The sequence below is a fragment of the Gadus chalcogrammus genome, chromosome 7 (genome assembly GCF_026213295.1).
Source record: "Gadus chalcogrammus isolate NIFS_2021 chromosome 7, NIFS_Gcha_1.0, whole genome shotgun sequence".
Lineage (NCBI taxonomy): Eukaryota > Metazoa > Chordata > Actinopteri > Gadiformes > Gadidae > Gadus > Gadus chalcogrammus.
The window spans coordinates 17,575,286-17,597,793 of record NC_079418.1 but is presented as its reverse complement, the minus strand read 5'-3'; the positions used below and the strand labels follow the sequence as shown (position 1 = coordinate 17,597,793).

The 22,508-nt window shown below is 43.0% G+C and overlaps 1 protein-coding gene across 1 annotated transcript in view; it reads left to right on the top strand.

The window, feature by feature from the left end:
* Nucleotides 1–3,916: 3,916 nt before the first annotated feature.
* The window catches only part of jade2 (jade family PHD finger 2), a 120,622-nt gene continuing 102,030 nt past the window's right edge, over nucleotides 3,917–22,508 (top strand). The window contains exon 1 of the mRNA XM_056594812.1: nucleotides 3,917–4,733. Coding sequence (XP_056450787.1) covers nucleotides 4,728–4,733 — 6 coding nt within the window. The 5' untranslated portion in view covers nucleotides 3,917–4,727. The remainder of the gene's footprint in view (nucleotides 4,734–22,508) is intronic.

The window sequence follows — 22,508 nt, the reverse complement described above, 5'->3', positions numbered from 1 at the left end:
ACACACACACACACACACACACACACACACACACACACACACACACACACACATTTACACAACAGCAGTAAAGCCCTCCTCTCAGGTTCCCCGGAGCGAACGCGAGCAGCACTTACGAGTCCACTATATGTTGGGCGGCTTCCAAGCCAACCAAGTCACAACTTTTATAGAGTGAACCAAACCATTAATTTTAATAGCCTCTCTCTCTGTCTATCTTGTTTCTCTCTCTCTCTGTCTCTCTCTCTCTCTCTCTCTCTCTCTCTCTCTCTCTCTCTCTCTCTCTCTCTCTCTCTCTCTCTCTCTCTCTCTCTCTCTCTCACTTTCCCTCTCTTGCATTCTCTCTAGTTTGGTCAGCTTGAAAATTACACTGACACTGAAATAATAGAGTGTGTTCCAGCCAGCCTTGGCCGAGGCCTGTTTCAGATGAGTCATCTAATGTATGCTACCTCAGGAGAAAACTATAATTGGGAGACAGTGAGACAACAGGTAACCCTTTCAGTCAGAGCCGTGTGGGAGTAGAGTGTGTGTCTGTGTGTGGGTGTGTGTGTGTCTGTGAGTGGTGTGTGGGGCGGGGGTGCTCATACTTGAAAGAGAAAGCGGAGAACACTATCATTGAGAGACAGAGACAACAGGTAGCCCTTTTAGTTAAGAGTGTGTGTGTGTGTGTGTGTGTGTGTGTGTGTGTGTGTGTGTGTGTGTGTGTGTGTGTGTGTGTGTGTGTGTGTGTGTGTGCGTGTGTGTGTGCGCGTGTGTGTGCATGTCGTACCGCTTAGAATTGCAATCACCTCCCAGTTCCTTAACATTCAGTTGCAACTGAATGTTGAACAAAAGAGCCTTTAAAAGGTGCGAGCAGAAGAGCCTTTAAAAAGTGGTTTCAGAAAGCTTCACAGTTAGCAGGAGATGAGGTGAGGTGTTAATTGAGGTTATCGTATGAAACAGGGTTTTACCTTGCCTTGGAATGGACTTCACTCTGCTGTGTTTTTTAGTGGTGTAAAATAAAATAATTGGTTGGCAGTAATCCTATTCTTTTTAACTGATTGTATCCTACATCAAATAGCTATCAATTTAGGTATTTTCCCCTTGACTAATTATCTTCCCAGAGAGCAAAATCCATGAAGAGGTAAAACAAGCTTCCTATGATACTTTCATAGAAGTGCTATATTCACCTTTGACTAACCTTTCACAATGTGGCCAGCTTCCAATGTCTCTGTCACATAGACTTCATCGAGGAAAATGTGTAAAACATAGCAAACAGCCATGATACAGCAAAGGAAAATGTTTTATCAGTACATTTCTATTGTCTTCAATCAAACTTTTGAAAATTGTCCATGCTCATTTTGTAAAGTTCATTGTTCAAGGCTTTGATCTTAACAGGGCTCAAAATGCCATTGCAATGACTTTGGCTCCCATCAGAGCAAAGGGCTCTGAAACGTTTCAGGCTTGGGAGACAAATGATAAATGTAGTGTGTCCCCTGGGATCCAGACTAATTAAAACTAGTACTTTTGACATGTCAGGATCCTCCAGCAATAGCCATGCCAGCTATTTCAGGTCCTGCATCACAACCTATTGTCTAATGTTTTTTGGGATGTCTCTAGCCCAATTAAAGCTGATCTGAGGTTTAGGGCCAGGATCAACACAATGCTGTACTACACTTTGTGTGTGTGTGTGTGTGTGTGTGTGTGTGTGTGTGTGTGTGTGTGTGTGTGTGTGTGTGTGTGTGTGTGTGTGTGTGTGTGTGTGTGTGTGTGTGTGTGTGTGTGTGTGTGTTTGTACATGGCTTAAATCTTTTGACCTTCTCCAGTTCTTACATTCCTTAATAAAAAAGGATTTTCAAGGTCTTCGAGGCTTAAATAAAGATTTAAATTAATAAATCAATGACTTAGTCAACTAAAACATTATTTTGTATAGAATTACAAAATGTGCCTTTTTCTTCTAAATTGCTGTGCAGACAGGTTGGATTCTCATGAGGACGATTATTCAGAACTAGTCACCAGTCTGCAGTGTTTACGTTTTCTCACTAACTAGAGATCTATCTTAATCGAGATAGTTAGATCTAGCTTTATCTCTCTGAATCTTACGCCCTGAGAAATAGCGTATCATTGTGTCCTACGTCTAACAGTGAGTTCAGAATTCCCACCTCCACCATTTCCCCCTGCACACCTATACTGTGAACGAGCGCATATTATCATATTATATCATATTATCTCCTACTGACATTTGACTCAAGACAGCCCGGCTCCCGTCCCTAAAGGTTAATGTCCTGGTCAGGTGAGCTCCATTAGCTTTCATAAACACGGTGAGTGTAGGCCACAAACTGCTCTCCCAGTGGACTCAGGGCACCTGCCCTGGGGGGACATCTGCCCTGGGGGGACATCACAATTCAGGAGACTGCTGCTGTTTACTCCCGCCCCCCACGATATGGATACACATATTACATCTCAATACACACGCGCGCGCGCACACACACACACACACACACACACACACACACACACACACACACACACACATGTAATACCTCCACAGTACCCACTTCATTGCCTGATGTTAGTGCACCCACCTCTACTGTTTCTGAGTGACACCTGATATGGATTATATTAGCCTTTTTTAATCTGATATCTATCTGTGTGTGTGTGTGTGATTGTGTGCGTGTGTTGGTAGTGGGGGAGGGGGGGAATCAAGACTTTATGGAGTTGTAAATTTGAGTATGAGGAGATAAAGAGAGTCAGATTGTTGAACACACAGGCTTAGAGTTGCATGTGTGTTTGTTTCGGCAAGCGTGTGTGTGACTGCTTTTGTGTGTGTAGACGCACTTGCATTTCAGTGTGACTGTTGAAGTTCCAATAGTTCCACTTTCTTCTCTGAATGACCTTTGACCTTTACCTGCCTTGGTTCTCCGGTCTCTGGAGAGGTTCCAGTTCTTCTATTTTTGCAGGATTCCAACTCGAACATCTATTCAACTCTTCAGACTTCAATAGGTCGGATACAAAGAAATATCAGTCAAGGATTGGCTATAGTGAACTATATACGAAGACCAATAAAAAGTTGCATTAATTCATTAATGATATTTATTATTTATAAGCATTATAAAATGAATACGATATATACAATTATGTCCCAACATACAAAGGTCTATGTTGTTACTTTAGTTGCCTCTGTATCTTTCCTAAGCCTAACATGTTTCCTCCCTAAAAATATATATTTTCCACCCTCCTCTGAAATCTAAGTTCATAATACCCACATTGGTAAACAATCAATTACATCATAAATAAGAATGACTTATCGTTGCATTGAGCAGACATCCCACTCGAACACAGAAAGTCTGAGAGAACTTAACTAAACTATTTCGTCCCAAACAGGCAGAATACAACCCAAGTAACATTTTAGGGTTAGGGTTATAGCGAACTTAAAGTTAAGATAACTTAAAAAGTTATCTAAATTAATAATTAAAAACTTTTTAGACCTTATATAGAATGTATACGATATTGAAGATTATGTATAGGCCTACCTACCAACTATATCACACTCAGTTGTGTCTATATGCTTCCCTGGGCCTATATATTTATTAAGATTCATTCAGCTTTCAAATTAGAAATCCAAAGTACACACGAAAACGGTCAAGTAGAAAGAAGATGGAAAGATGTTTATATTCCATTTTTAATGACCAACCGTTTTGTTATTTTATCATGGTCGTACTAGGCTACAACGATCTCTGTATTCTTACGTATAGTCCGCGTATGATAAATAATAATAATAAAAAAATACTTTGAACCTAACAAACAAGCCTTCCCATCAGATAAAGAACATGACTGAGATGTTTCTGTTACGTTTTCTTCCATCTTTAAAAAATGAAGAAGCTGTACGTGTTTAACTTTTTTCGCTGCAATACATTATGATATTATCCCCTTGTCGTCCTGTTCGAGGCGTCGTTCCCCTGTCTTCGTAAAGTAGGAAGCGCTCACACACTCAGCGCTGGGAATTAAAAGTACGCCATAAATATGGCGCCAAAAGAGTTCACAGGCTGATGATAGATCTAGTGAGGAAGCAGGACTGGTAGATGTAGTGAGGAAGCAGGACCGGTAGATCGAGTGAGGAAGCGGGACTGGTCTGGGGGTGTTCGTGCAGATAGCGGTGTTCAGGTCGGGCTCAGGAGCGACAGACCCAGCAACTAAAACAAGGCGCTGTGTTTTTTCGGAGGACCGTTGCGAAACTGGCTCGCAATCTTTTTCTGAGTCATCTCCCTGAAAGCATCTCTTCTTCTTCACCCTTCATCGGCACTGGGAGGAAACCAGTCGGGGCGCAGATACCAGACCTGTCGGGTTCACACCATATTTGGACTGTTATGGAAATGCGACACGATTTCTGAACATCTTGCGCGCACCTCGCAACCTGCGAAATCGTAACGGACTACCGCCGCTTACCAGAGAAAATACCTTCTGGCCGTCTCTACTTTTCCCTAACCTCTGGATCAGGACTCTCCACGTCTCCGCAGATCGATGTGACGTGCTGTCACGGCGGACAGAGGGACGGTCCTGTCACCGCCGGGGAGTCAGGAGGGCTTCCACCGCCTAGCAGCGCTAGCAGGCGGGCACCGTGCATGTCAGGGTCCTGCTCTAAACTACATGTGGCCGGCTTCAAATGAGCTCCTAAACCCCCCGGACCCGCCCGCCGTCCACAGCCGAGGACGCTTCCCCGCTCCACGCCGACTGAACGGGGTCACACATACATGAAGGTAAGGGCGAGGGTTTGTGTTTTTCAGACATGTACAGTTGCTGTTAGCCCGCATGCTAGTTAGCAGGGGGAGTAGCATGCACGCACTTCTGAAACGGGTCGTCAGTCCCGGTGGTGTGACTCTCCACCAGCACCCGGTGCGTGTGTGTTCCTCCACCACCAGTGCCCGGTACATGTGGCCGGGTGCATGCGGCTCCATAGGGAGAACAGGTCTGAAGGAGAAGGTAGTTTGAAGGCACAGGTTCAGATCCCAGGAAAACATTGTGTTTAGGGACCGGGGTGGAGGGTCACTTACAGTTTCAGTGTCACAGACGCAGCTTGGGAATTGGTGAATAACAGCGAACAGGGGCTCGTAAAGCCGAATGAAGGCTGCTCATCACTAATGCTATTTATCTCTTACACTGTACATCACTAATACTGTACAACACAAATATTGTACATCACTACTGTACATCACTATATACTAATTCACATTTCGACTAGATGTCCGAGTGCAGGAGGTGATCATCACAGTAGACTGTAGGATACATAAAATACCTCACGCAAACGCTCACGAAGTTATATGAATTAAGGACCACTCGGAGATGAGCGTCATATTGAGCATGAATTGCAAAAACTTAACTCTGGAACTTTGAGGCTCATGAGTGTTTTCCAATGTGGCGCACGTGCATTCCGATTTATCCCCCGGCCAAGGGGAATAAATCGAGGACCTATTTCCTTTGGGAGGCTGATCACGCACACGCGTATAAAAGAATGAGAGCATCTCTCCCTCTCCGTTCCCCTCTCTCCGCTCCGTGCTGTGCTCACCGTGGAGGGGGGAGTGGCCGTTGTTTACCTCCTCATGGTTGCCTCTCCGAGCGCACGGGGCGGGACTCTCTATCGCTCACTTCTGCGCGCGCCTCATGCGCCCCTCACCTTTGCGTTTTTGAACGGGGAGGGAGGAGGGGGGGTCCGTCCTATAACATGTATGATGCCTTATACCGTGGGTCACATCTCTGCTGCATGTAATATCATTTTGTAGTTATAATGTGCACCTGCAGTCCCAAGCCATTCATCTTGGGTATTTTCCCAAAGATATTCGCCTCCCCTATTTTATTAGTTTATGATAAATAGTCAATAGGCATAGTCATTCACTATTTCTTGATGGTGCTTATAAATGAGACTAAACAGGCTCCAGTCTTGAATCAATTAAGCCGGCAGTGTCTTGGGACTTGTTAACTGTTCCCAGTTGTGACAGCACACACACACACACACACACACACACACACACACACACACACACACACACACACACACACACACACACACACACACACACACACACACACACACACACACACACACACACACACACACACACACACACAGCTCGGTATGAAGCCGGAGATGAGTCATGGTGTGTGTGTGTGGGCATAAGCGCTCTCTTTCTGTGACTCAAATGTCTCCTCATTAAGTGTATATTTTTTCACTCTCTCTTTCTTAATCCCATGCTGTGTCTGTATCTTCCTCTCTGCTACTACCGCCCTACAAGTGAGTAACTCATCCATCCATCTTTAAACTACACACATCTCCTCTTTCAGGCTATCTTCCTCTTCCTATGACCTCCATCAAAACAATCCCCCCTTCTCACTCTTTCAACCCCCTGTGGTATGAACCACATCTTCGGCTCTTAAAATCATCGGGTTTGGCGCGTTAAATATCTGTATGTTTGCTCTGTGGGTTCTGTTTTTGGCGCTAGGTGAGTGTGTGCACACGTTGGGCAGCGTGATTTATGTATAGTGTTTGTGGAGGCAGGCGCGTGGCACTGACTCGCCCCTGAGAGGGCACATGTGCACACGCACACGTGTGTGTGTTTGGGAGGGAGCGGGTGAAGAGAGCCAGTGGGCCGGTGTTGCCTCTTGCGTATGTACTGTGCTGAGCCCTGGGCCCTGATTGGCCAGAAAAAGGGGTAAGGAGCCTACGTCACACGTAGTATTGCATTAGCGGCTAGAGGGTGTAGGGCGGGGGGGAGGGGGGGGGGGGGTTGTGTGAGTGGCGGGGGTGGTGCTGGTTACTCATGAATGGACTGCTCCTACTGGACACACACACACACATACACATACACATACACATACACACACATACACACACGCATGCATAGTTGAATGTCTAATAGTCCATAGATGCATAAAAGATGCATGACGCATCCACACACTGCAGCCTCAATGTGCATGTGTTTGTGCATAACTCAGTGTATGTGCTCGAGAAATATGAGAGATCAGAAGCATTTTCCAACTGAGTGGAGGATTGCATGTGTTGCTGCCCTGCGGCGGGTTGGTTGCTTGGCTGTCATGTCACCAGCTTGTGCCACACACTATTCCGCTTACTAACTAGCTCACCAGCATGCTGGCCACAAGCCTGTTAATACTATAGCCCTGGCCCCTGGGCTTATGTTTAGAGAGGACTGTCTCAGGGTGACTGAAATGCCTCCCTTGTGTGTTTGATCCTTTTTAGTTTGTTAATTTCATGGCTGTACATTGGTTGTCTATTTTTTTTTTTTATTATTCTGGTCCCTATAGACAAAATGTTGTGCTAGGGTAACCAACAGCACGATGAGTGCTGCGATGATAAGTACATTGGTGAAGAATCCAGTGGAATATATAGTGTTGTCTGTTTGTTAGTTCTGACTCTCACAATGTCACTCAATATATCATAGAACATGTAATGTGCCTTACTTCTGTAAAATCTAAGCACATAAAGATGCCAAGTCTTTCCATATGTTTTTGGTATTGTGAAGATGGACAACGGTGCAGTTGGGTCTCTGTGAGGTCACTGTTTTGGCATTGGTTCCATAATCACAGTCTCGGATCAATGTTGATTGATCAAACCGGCAGATGTATATTCAGAACAGGAGGTTTCCTCATATGGAATTTGTAGATTAATCTAACAAAATAATATGTATTGATTATTCATTCATTCATTCTCTGAACATTGTTTCCTCATTTATGAAGAATAAAGCACTATCTGCTCATAGCCTCAGAGGCATGGACTTACTGGTTGCTTTTCTGTGTCAGATCATAATGATGAATGAATTTTTTTTTCAGACGAAGCAAATGCATTCACACCTTTGGATTCTGGCATCACCATGGATATTGATTTAGGATTGAAAACAAGTGATGTTATTGAGCTTTTCTATGGCTTGATAGTATAGCATGGTCATGTAAGATTACACTTAAATGAAACCACAGACATACAGAATAAGAAGGGGAAACAAAGCCTGCAGGTGAACATTTATGGAAGAGGAGACGGTACTGCAAAGTGAGTGAGGAGAGATAGGAGGATATTCAGGTAGGACAAGAGAAGGTGTGAGACGGTGAGAGGGGGATGGATTGATAAACAAACAGGTGGCGCAGGGTCAACAGAAGTGAAGGGCAAGTCCCTCGTTCCTCCACCTCCTCCGTTGGCTCATCTCTCTCTTCTCGCTCCTAGTAGCTAATGAACTCCTACCGCTAGATTAATCATCTATTCGTCTCTTACGCCTTCTCTTTCTGTCTCTATGTCTGTGTGTTCTTTATTTTGAGCCAACTCCGAGCCAACCGTCTTTCTCTCCTTGTCCTCTTTCCTTTTTTTTTTTATTATCTCCTTCCTTCATTTCTGTTTTCCATTGCTTTGTCCTCTTTCCTTCCCCTCTCCCTCTCTCACCTCCTTCCTTCTTCTCCCCCTCTCCTCTTCTCTGCAGGTTTATTGGCTGGGCTTCAATCTCTCCCCGTTTGTCAGCAGATTTCCAGAGACCAGCAAAAAAATGGCTTGGTTAGGAAAAAAACAATTGGATCGCAGCCTCATCTTTTCTTGTTATTAATCCCTCTTTTCTGTGCCTCTTCCCTCTCTCTCTTCCTCCTTTAATGTAGTAGTAAGGGTTATTTATTATGTCTCTTGTTTCTCTCTCGCTCTTCTTCCCACAATGCAGCAGCAATAGTAGTGTTGTGGCAGCATCAATAAATATTCTGTTAATGTCCTGGAACAAGCAAGATGATAATGGAAATTGTGATTGCCCTGCCTCCTTTGTTTGGGCCACAGTCCTCTCTGAAACCAGGTGTGTGCATGTGTGCACTTCTTAGTTACTGCATCGTTTCCTGCAGCCTTCCTTTAGCCTACTGACTCTTTTGTTATCGCTTCTTTACCTCCTCATCTTATCAGATCTTGTCCTATTGGATGAGTGATGGTATTTAAGTTATCATAATGTGTACTTGGCTCAGACTAACCAAACATGGCACCAGCCCCAGCTCTGTTGAAGCACAGCTTTTTAAAGGACGGTTTCTGATTGGTTCAAAAAGGTGCCGGATAATTTGGCTTGGCAAACAAACATTGCCTAGCGGTGGGGTCATAAATGTTTGGTGTTGTCCCAGTGGTTCAGCGGTTTCTTTGTTGCTCTTTTTCAACTCTTTACTATGGTAAGAAGCTCCGACTTTGTACATAGTCAACGTTGAAGAGTTGTTGTAACACAGAGACGTTGACGTCAGCAGAGTCGCCCGCACTGGGAGTACACAATCTATTGTACCACACGTATTGTACGGAGGCATGCTCTCCGATTCTGACTTTATACTAGAGGCCGGGTAAACTCCGGAGGGGCGTGTGACGTGTCGGACATTTGCGTTCACACATACAGTGCCGCCTCTTGGTATAATCCGGAGAATGTCCGCCTTACAATGTGAAAGGGCTCTGCTTGTGTGTAAGAACTGACGGAGACCATTACCACACATTGCAACACCTTGTGGATTCACCCTGACACTGTCAATGCCTTGCTCATTATGTGATGCGTTTATATTGTCAAATAAGATCAACGAGGAAGTCAGTCACAACCGAGCTCTCAATAACTATCCTCTTTAAAATTGTTATCCAGAAGCGATTCCTATTCAAATTCTTTCAAAATCATCTCCAACCAGCGTTGGCTTTGACCACTCTACTGATGTGTGTGATAAAAATATTTTGCTATTGATGTGACAAATGACATGCCGATACAGTGGCGAAACAAGGGGTGCAACCACATTTGTAACGGTGCCACCAAATGAAACCCTTGACCAGCGAACTGAATTGTTCAAATTCTTTACTTGAACCGTTCCATTACTAGCTGGTACCAAATGCAAGCCATAGGCCAAGAGCTCCAAAGGCAAGTGAAGACAACTTGGGACTGAAAGACTGCTTTAGCCAACACTAAACCCCACTGCATTATATTTTTTTCTAAAATGTTCTTTGCACACAACCCAAATGTTCCGCCCAATACCGCCCAATACTGGCGTGGAACCATAACTAAATAGTCTAAATAGTTCAATGTTCTTTGGTCTGTGTCCACGCCGCGGTGCTGGTCAACTGATGGTTGAGTGAGCGTCCGTGACTAATTCGAAGTCGCTGATGCCTATTTAACCTTTAGAAAAACCCTGAACTTTTTCTTTACAGATTGACTAAACCAGGCATATATTTTTCAAGCAACTCATTTAGACTATCATTTTGTCAGTGATAAAGTGACACAAATGTTTTTTATTTTAGAGGTATCTTTTTTACTCGCAAACCTCTAATATAAATGAGCATACAGGCTTCACATCGAGACTGCGGTAGGAACTTCATGTATTATCACCCGAAACCAAATCCCTGAAAATACAGATTATTTTCGTCTTTGTGTTTGTTTTGGCAAAATCTACCATAAGCCGCTCTGGAAAATAAGCTGCAGCGACAGTTTTGGTTCTTAAAACCTGGATACAAGCCTGGCATACAACCTTATTTTCGAAAAATACAGTAGTTTGATTAAGTATTTAAACGTTTTAAATAAAATATTTTTATATATTTTTATTTTTAGAATATCTTTTTTTTATGAAATCAATTTACATTTAGGGAATTTAACAGAAGCTTTTATCCAAAGTGAATTGCAATAAGTACATTTGTCATAAGAAATGAATTGTGTCGGCGACCCTCTTGACAAAAGGGTCAAAACATCTTAAGGTTTCATTAAAGTGTGGTGAGATACTTGAACCTGGGGTCTAGGGCACTGCTCTCTTCCAGGAACTGTTGAAGGGTCAGAACACCTTTCCTCTAGGCTGATGCTATCGCCGGTTTGGACGTCCTTCACAGTCTTGCTCTTTTGCACTTCATAAATGTCCGTATTATGTGTTTTTAGAGGAAGAATTACTGACACTGTTGGTTACAATTCAGCGCTCAGCCAGATTGGGAGTACCTGGATCAAATCTGCTATCACAGTTACATTGTGCTCAGTCAGGGTGATTATGTCCTCTGTAATCTTTTTTTAGTCTTCTCTGTAAGTGCTGAGTACACAGCAGTTTGCTGCACCATGTAGTGCTCCAGCATGTCATAACTTGAGTTCCTCCTTGTGGGCTCATCCGGAATTAACTTGTGAGACTGGAGATGAAGCGTCTCTTGTTTGCCTTGAGGATATCTGCTACAGTTGTGCCAAACGTGCCTAACCTTCCTCACTTTTCACCGATAGACAAGACATCTGGTTAAATCCCAGCTCCTTCTGTGGGGCCAGATTTATTGTATGGGCTGAACACTGTATCTGTGGTGACAAACCAGCCTCCTTAGTGCATTCACTGTGTTCCTGGCAACACCTGTCCCCGAGGGATGGTGACGTTTGTCCTACACAACTGCCATTCCGCCACTGCTTCCCTCAGCACCTCTGCTTGATTCTCCCCTGTTTGAGCGTCATACATTTCTTGAGTTTGTAGCACTGGGTGTTATTTTCCCCACTGGTCTTTCATGTGATGAGCTGTGATCGTGATACAACTCCCTCTTGCTCTTGACGTCAACACATCTCTTGTCAAGGCTTTTCATTCGAGGTCCGTCTCAATCAGTGCTTTTGTAGTTGCTATACAGCGTGGGTAAAACGTTTGTACTAGAACACCGTCCGTGTTTAATTGCTGTGATCCAGTCTTCTAAAACAGGCTACAAATTCTACGTCAAAAACCTTTTGCATTAGATATTTCATTGCCACTGTAAGTTTATTAGTACCTTTTTGAAGTTAATTGTAGCTTGAATAGAAGGTGGACTAAATGTGTTTCCTTCCACTTATTTATTTCCTTTGTGACGCGTATGTGACCTGGCATGTTGGATGTGTTACTGGAGGCGCTGTATCACACATGGCAAACTGTCATTTTCTTATCAACAACACACCCAGAATGACAAGCATAAATTGGCGCCTGACCGCTAATGGATTTCAGGGGCTGATACCCATATTAGGGAGTAAAGACTGTACTTTATATATATAAATATATACTGTATATATTTTCATTAAACTTTCCTTTTAAACGGTAAACCCAATCACCGTACAATATCAATTAAGTTCCAAAATGCCAGAGATTCTCTGTGACCCGTCTTGCCTTTTGAGCAGGAAATTTATGTGAATTCAGATAGATGGCTAGATATAGACACATAATCTAGGTCTACTGCCATCCTTCAGCCTGATTAACCACAGGGATTGGACCGCGTCTTTAGTTGGAGAGAAGCTGGCCTCTCTCAACTATTTGTTTCTGCGTCTTGGCGACCCCTGGTTACATTTTGCATGGTCTTACCGTATCCTTTGGTGAGCTCTTCCTCCCCATGTTTACAGAGATCATTCACAGATACGCCTGGGTCTGGCTGCGTCACAGAGCACTTGATTTCCATTTTAGCTGCTCCCAGAGGTGTCCGGGGGGGGGGGGCCTTATGGGAACACTGACGCTGATGACTCACCACTTCCCCACCATAGCTTCCCATCACTCAGGTGTGTGTGTGTGTGTGTGTGTGTGTGTGTGTGTGTGTGTGTGTGTGTGTGTGTGTGTGTGTGTGTGTGTGTGTGTGTGTGTGTGTGTGTGTGTGTGTGTGTGTGTGTGTGTGTGTGTGTGTGTGTGTGGAGTTGAAGGCTGCTGATCTAATAAAGTAGGACTATTGATTTTTTCGGTGCAGCACATACTCTAGACAACAACCCTTTTTCTTCATATCATGGTACTTTCTGTGTGTTTCTGACAAGGCCCAGGCTAGGATTGCACGGTCTGTGGCTCCCAGGGCAAACTTCATATCATCAGATGGATGTACTCCAAAATAATACCTTTTCTTGACACTAGCCCAATTCTTCCCAATATTTTTCCTGTGCACAGAAATTAATGTCCTGTATTGTTTTTAAGTCTGTTATGATTTTTGTTTGGCTGATATTTATCCGTGGAACTTCAACTATCTGTACAATGTGCTTAAATAGCATTTGTAGCATTCCCCAATCCTTGGATGTAGAATTTGATGTCTTAGGTACACAAAACATGCGTAGTCTGGACTCCAATGCTGCAACCAACGCTGCTTAATGATATAAATGGTCTTATTTGAGTTCCCAAAAGGAGGATTCGGACAAGCTTTGCACTCCATAGCATTTGGAGCATTTGCAGGATCTGGCCTGGCACACTCGAAAGAGTTGCATGTACCAACAAAAAAAACACAACAATTATGAGAAAATACACACATTTTCTTGCATAAGGGCCATATGTTACTCTACATAATACTCAAACGGAGATGTAACACGGTTGTTTGGGTCCACCAAAATATGACCGCGTTATACCCAGGAGTGCGTTTAAACACTCTTTTCACCTTAAGTGTTGTTAAAGAAAGGAAGAAGTTGATAAAACCTCCTCTCCTTCTTCTACCTCTGTGGTGGATGGTGTGCCTGTTGCTGCTGCAATGAGGGGGCCATCAGACAGACCTTCATCTACTCTAGTGTCTGCTCTGATGTTCATATCTGCGGTAAATAGATTAGATCCTTAGATCTCTAATTAGATCCTAAATTAGTGTTTAGTGTTTAATTTAAGGGAATGCTATCGAAATCACCACTGTAAAATTCACGTGCCGACAAATTGGGGTGCAACGTGTTATATCCGAATTCACGGCATGTCAAACCTTGTTATATCGCAGTTTAAGTATATGTTTCCATGAGTAGCAATTGGGGATGATTATAAACGACATCATCCAGTTCTTCATATGATTGATGGCGGGGTACCCCTCTATGTTGAAGCAGTGTGCGTCTGTTTAGAAAAGGTATGTGGTAAATTGAAACACCCACGACACAAGCAAGTTTTGCTGGTGCTTTCATGTTTGAGTAGATTCCACTGGTATATCACACTGCCATGAGCCTCTGTTGAGGTATTTTTTTTAGTGCATTGCCTTTCTCTGCGATCCTCTGCCCTCGTCTCTTCATCCGTCCTTCTCTTTTCTTGGAAGAAAAACAATCTTTGTATCTTTCACTCTTGTTCCAACATCATACTGTTTCCGTGGGTGTCCAGCAATACATTTCTCATAACCCCTTATTTTATCCCTCCGTATCCCATCCCTTCCCCAGCGTCATTCCTCCTTACTTTGATCCCTCCCTCTGGGGGATTACTTTATTTGGCTATTACTCCATAGCCAAATGGGGCCCACCTCAACCTGAAGGATGGATGGATAGATAGAGGATGGATGGAGCGTCAGTCCTCCACTGTGTTAATCACTTCTCCACCAAGATGACTGAGTCATGAAGGGGAAGGCTAAGGGTTATCACTTATTTACTGATACTCTTTCAGCCACCCTTCTTTTCCTCTGTATTTCAGTTTAGTGGAAAAATGCCAGGGAATCTTTGTTCTCGAAAATAATCCAGTAACGTATGCATCTTCGTTGTAGTCCAAAAGCATCACAATGTCAAGCTCTTTCTCGATCAGTGCGTCCCTCATTCCAAAATCGTCCAACAGATATGTTGTTTGGTTGTGATGTTGTGATCACTGGACACTTTGTGTAAAGAGGTTTCTTCTCGTCATCCTCCAGACATTTCTGCTGTTTTAAAGAAAACCGGGTCTGCAGAAAGCCCCAGCACTGTCTGCTCACCGCTCTGGTTGAATCATCTTGTTTTGATTTCGTTTATCTGTAATTCACTGCGATGCGTTTTCTGGTGGAGACGGGGGATCGGGACGTGGATGGCCATGCCCTCTGCTCCGGGGTGAGGTCCAAGGGGATTCACCATTGTGAAGCCGTCAAATGCAATCTCTGCCTTACTGGCCAGCCCAATATTGTGACGTTCCAACATGGAGGAGGCACTAGTAGTTAGTTAGAGGAGTAAGCCTAAGTATCTAAAATATCTTACAATTAAATGCTATCATAAAGCTAGCATTACCCTGCCTGTCTTACCCAGATTCAGACTAGACCTTTCATTCTTTATTCCTCATTGTGCGTCCAGAAGGGGGGTTGCTTGGTTAGCATTTGCCCTCCGTTAGCCACTGCCATTGACCTGCAGCGTTATAGTAGCCTACGGTTCACGTGAGGGGAATACATTTATATTTACATTCCAAAAATGTGTCTACAGTACAAACACGCATTCAGATCTATTTTCTGCGCTGTGATTGTAAGGGTCCCTGTGATGCGCCGCTGTTTGCCCCCCGCATGACCCTCCGTGACGTAACCCTCTGGTTAAACCCTACCCCTATATCCAGCCAGAGGCTTCGGATAACATAATGCAAGGTAGCCTAGTAATCACAGTGTTTATTCTCCCTCACTCTGTTGAAGGAGCATGTCTGTGGCGTCCCCATAATGATAGTCACCGTGCCGTTTTCCTCAGGTAAACCGTGGCTTCTTGTGCCGACTGCTATCGAGATAAATGATCAATACCTATAACCGATAGCGATAATGATAGCTCTATGAATGTAGTTTATCATGCAAAAGGAGGACTGTGGGTAAGAGACGGAAATAGGCTGTTACCTTCACCATGTCCTACAACGTGAGTGACCATGGTGAATATGACAAAGATACCTGGTTGTTTTGTCGGCCTGGATAGTGTCTTGTTCTCACTTCCATCAACAGCGGGTTTTGTTCTTGATTTATTTGTCGTTTCTATTTGTCTTTCCTTACGCAGCTTTTCTCTCACACTGTCTGACAGTAACTTGCCGCTGTCTCACTCGCTCTCTCTCTTGTTTTAATGCAGCTCACGGCCATAATGAAAATACAGCAGAATCGTTGTCATTTGGAAATGAGGTCACATAGGGTTATGAGTCGAGATCGCGATTTTAACCAGATTAATCGTTCAGGCCTAGTAGCTACTGAAATGTTTTGCATTGAAATGCACTTCATGACGGTCTCCATCTCCACTGACGTCCAGATGTCTACTGAGATGCTGTTGCACTGCACACCTTGTTGTGTTGGTCATTATATTTCAACTGTTTTGGGGAGGATATTCTGCGTTGTCATTTGCAGATATGGTCTTTTGATAATTGCCGCCTGCATATTATGGTCGCATTAAACTTTGTTATTGCTTCCTCCCTATCTCCTTTACATTTATCACTGGGTGGTTTTGAAAACTCGTGCTTCTGCAATTATATTTTCAGGGCCAAGTCTACGTAGCTATTATAAAATACCATAGTGATTATTATGCTCTACTTAAGGCCTATTATTGCTCCAACATTGACCTTTAATTAAAGGGGTTATTATTAGCATGTATGTTTAGAAGCAGGCTCATTTTATGTGCAGTAAAGGCAATACACATTAGAAAAGCGGTTTCCCCTGTATGGTAATGAAGTTAACAGGGCCTGGTTCCGTTATACTCTATCTTTGTTTCTAAATGAAGCAGTCTGCCATCCTTCTGTCGTATTCATAATGGATCTACATTATTGAGTTCTGGAGAATCTGGAGTATTTCCTACCACTGATTACATGGAAAAGTGCCACTGGAAGTAATTCAAAACTTTAATAATTTTTGAATACCAACCCGCTGAATTCATATGATGGGATACACAGATATCTGAATTTATATTGGTTCAACCCAAATATTAATGGATAATGCCGTCACATTATTGGTCCGTTTCCTGGTTGATTACAAAAACGATCATCACCAACATCCTACTTTAATTAAAGGTGACATTTTGACATGACATTTCTAAAGGAGTAAATCATTTAGTTGATGCTTGTTTTATCTTTAAACTAAAAGTCTATACTATCTTTAATGATAGAATGAATGTTGTCCTTCCGAAGCTAAGCTCTGGAAAAGGATATACATGGCTAGATCTTTGTTGATCATGCAATAAAATAGGCATTTTAATAAGATGGAATCTCAGACACAAAGATTCAATGCAATCAACCTCATAATCAGTTTTATGATGTAAAAAGAGCCGACTTGTTGAAGCTTCCTCAGCAGAACATCCAAAGCCGTGCAGCATCTCAGTCAGTGCGTTTACATGGGACAGCTAGATCGGATTAAGCCTTATACCGATTTTGCTACTCGAACGGACCCTGTCAATTATCCTAACATACATGGCCTTTAAGAGATCGGATAATGGCCGGAGCATGGCTGATTCCGCTGCCCTAGGTGGCGCTGTAGCCCTTACAACAAGTTGTTATAGAGCCACTTCCGGTTGACCTCTACGTCCCAGCAACAACAAACACGGGTGGCATTCGAGAAAGTTCACCAGTTCACTTCGGGTCCACCGTCCATGTCATTTCTCAGACGATCCACTGTTCCGACCTCTGGGTCGTTTGCGGACTCCTCCGGCGAGGGAGCAGCGGGAGGAGTTCAGCCGCAGGAGTCTGCATACGACCGAGAGGTCGGAACAATGGAGCGTCGGAGAAATGACAAACCCGAAGTGAACTGACAGCTGTCCCGCGTACGGCAACAATCCCTTTCTCCTCCATGTAGCGTTTCAATCTGGACTCAGAGTCAAAGCCAAAATTCATTCGCATTTTAAAAGTCCGGTTGAGGTCTTATTCGTTTCTTTATCCGAAAATGACTGAAGGTAAACGCACTGATTGTGGGAAGTAGATGATATGTCACGGACCAGGTGGATCCCCAGTGCAGAATAAAAACAAAGCATTTGAAGCATCGAGAGGAGGCAGGGGGAAGATGAATTGGTAAATGGAGTGTGAAGTATGGGGAAGTGTGTTGGGGAGAGAGACCAGGATGAGGGGAACGCGGGAATATAACGGAGACTAGAATAGATGGATGATAATCAAGGCAGATTAATAGAAGTTGAGAGTGAGGGAGCAAAGGCAGCGAGCTAAAGGGTTGAAGAGGAGTTGGTTAGAGGGAGATGGATAGTGAGATTGAAAGAGAGAATACATGAAGAGGGACGTTGGAACAAGAAGGATGGGGAGAAGAAGTGAGACTACCTGATGATTCCAAGGCTTTTGCACACGCACGCCCCGAGCACACCTTCTAAAGAGAAAAACTTTACACCATTTAGGATTTACACCACACACGGGTAAACAAATACAAACACATAAACCTCAGAGATGGGCTGTTATTAGGCAATTTATATACAGGGCATCTGAATCAAACTGACTGACCTATGGCTCCTCAGTGAGTTCACAGCACAAGTGTGCATGTGAGTATGGGCTAAGGGCTGGATTTGTGTTGTCTTCTCCCAATCCATTGATGTCATCAATCGTGTGTGTGTGTGTGTGTGTGTGTGTGTGTGTGTGTGTGTGTGTGTGTGTGTGTGTGTGTGTGTGTGTGTGTGTGTGTGTGTGTGTGTGTGTGTGTGTGTGTGTGTGTGTGTGTGTGTGTGTGTTAGAGCCCGAACAATTTATCGGCGGGCCGATATTATCGGCCAATATTAGGCATTTTCCAAGCTATCGGTATCAGCATTTAAAATGGCAGATGGCAGAAAGGACTTTGAGTTTCATATCTTAAGTTGTATTTCTATACATTTTATTTATCTGTGTGTGTGTGACGTCAGCGAGTGAGTGGACGAGCAAGGAGAGCGAGCGCTAGTGTGTCAGTTTAGTGTAGTAATGAACGAGTCTGGTTGTGATAATAGAAGAATAAAGTACCCAGCCTATCACGAAACGGTGGCCGCTACAATCCAACCATATTCCAACCATATTCTGACCGCAGACCAACTGCCGGTCAAAATAAAGGGTGTTGCCCCTGAGAGGGCATCGGCCCTGGAGGGAACGTCTCACCTGTGCTCCTCGACTACGGTCTGGGAGCCGACAGCAGGAAAGGTGTAACACTAACCATCTCATAGTTGGAGGCGGAGCGCAAGAGGGTATACGTTAGGGGTGTGCCAAATAATCGTCATGACGATGCATCGCGATTCTAATTTTCACGATCTACTGCATCGATTGTTGACGCCAAGAATCGATTATTAATTTAAAAAAAATTAATAATTAAATTGTATTTATTTTTTTTATTATTTTTTTTTATATAGTTTTATAAAGCCTATTCACTTTTTGTGGCATCAGTTTGTCCTCTTATGTTTATGAAATTATATTGCTGTTATAATGGCAGCTACTTCCAAAAGGGGAAATGTTTGAATGTTTTCATTTCATTGGTTTAAAGGACCACTGAGGCCATGTAAACGGCACTGATTATCCTTATTTTGTTATTTTAAGTTTTATAGATCCTTAGCACTTCTTGTCAGTGTATCCAGTAATAGTCGTTTCAATAAATACAGCTATGTATGAATTGAGTTGCTTTGAGTTATCAATTGAACACACTATCCAGATCATACACAGCCAGTCAGCCACTGGTAATGGCTTAATTTTTTTTTAAGTGTTCAGTGAAAATTCGCAATGCATCGCAATGCATCGCAATAATTCAAGTATCGCGATGCTTCGTGATAGAATCGCATCGTGGCATGTGAATCGTGATACGAATCGAATCGTGACTTCTTTGGCAATACCCACCCCTAGTATACGTGCTCCAATAGTGCATGTTAACAATAAAGCACATATAATTTAATGATTTTAGCTTGTGTGCGATTTATCATGGGCAAGGTTCGGTTAACGGGCCAAATATTAACGGGTCCGGAGAGGTGCGGATTTCATTTTGATATTATCACGTGACGGGCCGCACACTTTGCGGGTAGGGTGGGGGCGGGACTCAAACAGTGGACCCATGCAGGACTCTGGCCTAGACTATTGGAAATAAACAAAATATTGGAAAGCAGTGTTGGTTGAGCCGCATTTGGGCACGGTGGTTGGGTCCGCACGAGAAAGTATCTTTAAAGGAATTGTCGCATGGTATATCCATAGATCTGGTAGGTCAAATGTTTTTTCACGTCAGCTGAGCTACGATGCTGTCCATGATGCTGACAATGTCCAGCACCAGATCCGCCTCGTCACCCGTGTTAATATCAAAAAGAAATCCGCATTCGCTGATACCCGCTAATATTTACCCGACCCCTGCCCGCGATAAATCACACACACAAGCAAAAATCATTCAAATGAATGTGCTTTATTTTTATCTCGCACAATTGGAGCACGTATACCCGTCACACACACGCACGCACGCCAATGACATATTTACGAGGTGGGCCTACTTTCTCGTGCTCACAAGATACTTTCTCGCGGGCACCTCACGAGATACTCACAAGATACTTTCTCGTGAGCACCAGATACTTTCTTAAAAAATACCCCATGTCCCTTTACGGGTTTGTACTTTTCTGAGAACTCAAAAACAACTACAAATAAGTACCAATGTTAGGGAAATCTGTTTATGTTTTGTAACGTTTCTGGTATTTCTTTTTTAAAAATATATCGGAATATTGGATTTTTTGATCACCAAATATTTGTGTCGGTCGGGCTCTAGTTTGTGTGTGTCGCTGACTGTAGACTATATCTCTAGTATTTGGCCAGTTTGTTAAGAGAGGATAATAATGACATAGTCAAGATGTCAATCAGCTAAGATTTTTGTTTTTTTGCTGTATCTTTTTATTGTCCGCGTACATAAGAGCACATTAACTTGGGTTAGTAGCTTTCTCCTATGGGGTCCTAAAACGAGCAAATCCACAGGTTTTGATTCAGTATTTCCACGCGAATCGAATGCTCACAGACCTAGAGACCGAGGCGCGTAGTTAGGATTCTGTCAGAAGATGGTGGCTTTGTTTAAGGCAGTGGGTTCATCCTGAATACTAGGTGCACAGCAACACTGCAATAAGTCAACGTTGATATTTAATTTTTTTAACTGATTGGAACCCAATCTTATCATTTAACTTCTGAATCAACGGGCACCATTCCTGGTTGTATGAAGAATAGTACGAGAATAGTGTTGATACTGTCCTGTCTCCCAAGACCTCCGTATGGATAAAGTACGTATTTTTTTTATTTCATGTTGACTATTTACTTCTAACAATATTTAGAAGAAGCAATAAACTAGTTGAATTATTGTCTGGGATTGGACCAAGAGAAATGCATTCATTTGAATCCTAATACAAAAACCCACCAGTACCATATTTGTTATCTCTGCTTGACAACGAAAGACGGATGAGACGGATTAACCGACACGTGGGTAGATAGATGGACATATATATAGATATTGGCATACATTACGCCTACACGTTTGCAGATTGACCTATCTAAGCAAGACAGAGAAACGTATACAAATCAAAAAGACTGAAGGACTGAGCCACATCTTAATGCAGAAAGATGTGGCTGGAATTGTGTCTTTAAAGAGCCAAGGTATGTGCTGAATGAGCCCATTTACCATGGTAGCAATCTGTCTACTGCATTGCCAGCTGAACAAGTGTTTCTATCGGAGTTGCAAATATTAGGCATATATGAAATATATAAAACAGATTAATGCTTAATCTTTGCTGGAGGAGCTGATTTAGGTATGTGCATTGTAACAGTCTCCAGATTTTAGAAACCTGAATGTGGAGAGAAGAAAATGAATTCCAATGTATTCAATCTCAGAGGTCCTGCACTAATGGATATCAAGGAAACTTGGCTAAGCATAGATGGCCATGCTGTTTACGCAGTTTGACTTTGCCCCTGCCCTCTCTGTCTTTACTGGTTTGCCTCTTCTTGCATTGTGAAACACAATTGGAAATATGGTTGTACTGAGGAGAATGATGTGCTCTAGCTCCTTTTTGATCAATTGTTATTGGGACATCATTTAGAAGTCCATCTTGAGATGTTATTTTGACTGTTTTGTTTGTTTAAACAACCCTGGATTTCTAGTCCTTCAGTGATTGTAGCAACATTTTTGGCAATGTCACGCACAGCCATCTAATTTGCTCCCCAGTTAACTCCACTCTCCCAGCATGCACTGCTATTGTTTACTGCAGTCAGGATAATGATACATGCTTCAATGTGACATTAAACTAAAGTGGACAATGAAAGTGGCCCATACAAGCATTAACAGGCAGTTATCTTTTACACATTTTTTAGTTCTATGAGTTCTATCTTATAGGACAGGACCTGATGACTTTTGGTTTGGTTTTCGGTCAATCAACTTTGCGTGTATTGTATTTAGCTTTTGAGCTTTTGATAAACTTGATATGACTCTGAATCCGAGGTTAAATATCTGTTACGGTTAGCTTTAAGGTGATTGAGGAGCTCGGGTGTTCCTGTCCATAGTTGGACAAATCAACAGTGTAAGGATAGGCTTATCTGTGTAAGACTGTTTTTCTCTCAAATCAAATGCGAATAGTGCTGGTCTAATGTCTGCTCCCTGCATAAAACCTGACCGGTGAGGAACTCTACACGACAACAATGGGAAAAATATGAATATTTATGCTGTTGTATTGAATAGTTCAATAGATTTAAGCTTTTTGTGAGTGTACTCCACAGTTCAACTTTTAAAAATGCAAGTCACTGTTTTGAACTACTGTAATAACAGTTTTCAGCCATGGCTGCTTTTTATGACAATTGACAGACAGTGCAGTTAATGAGATCCATGCATGAAGAAGACCAGAGGTCACTATCATCTATCTGTGGAGGCGCGGCTAGAGTGCCACATGCCATGAGCGCTGTTGGCCTTGTATGCGTCCATGTTGGTTCAACAAGCACTGCTCTGAAACACTTCATCTCCTTAT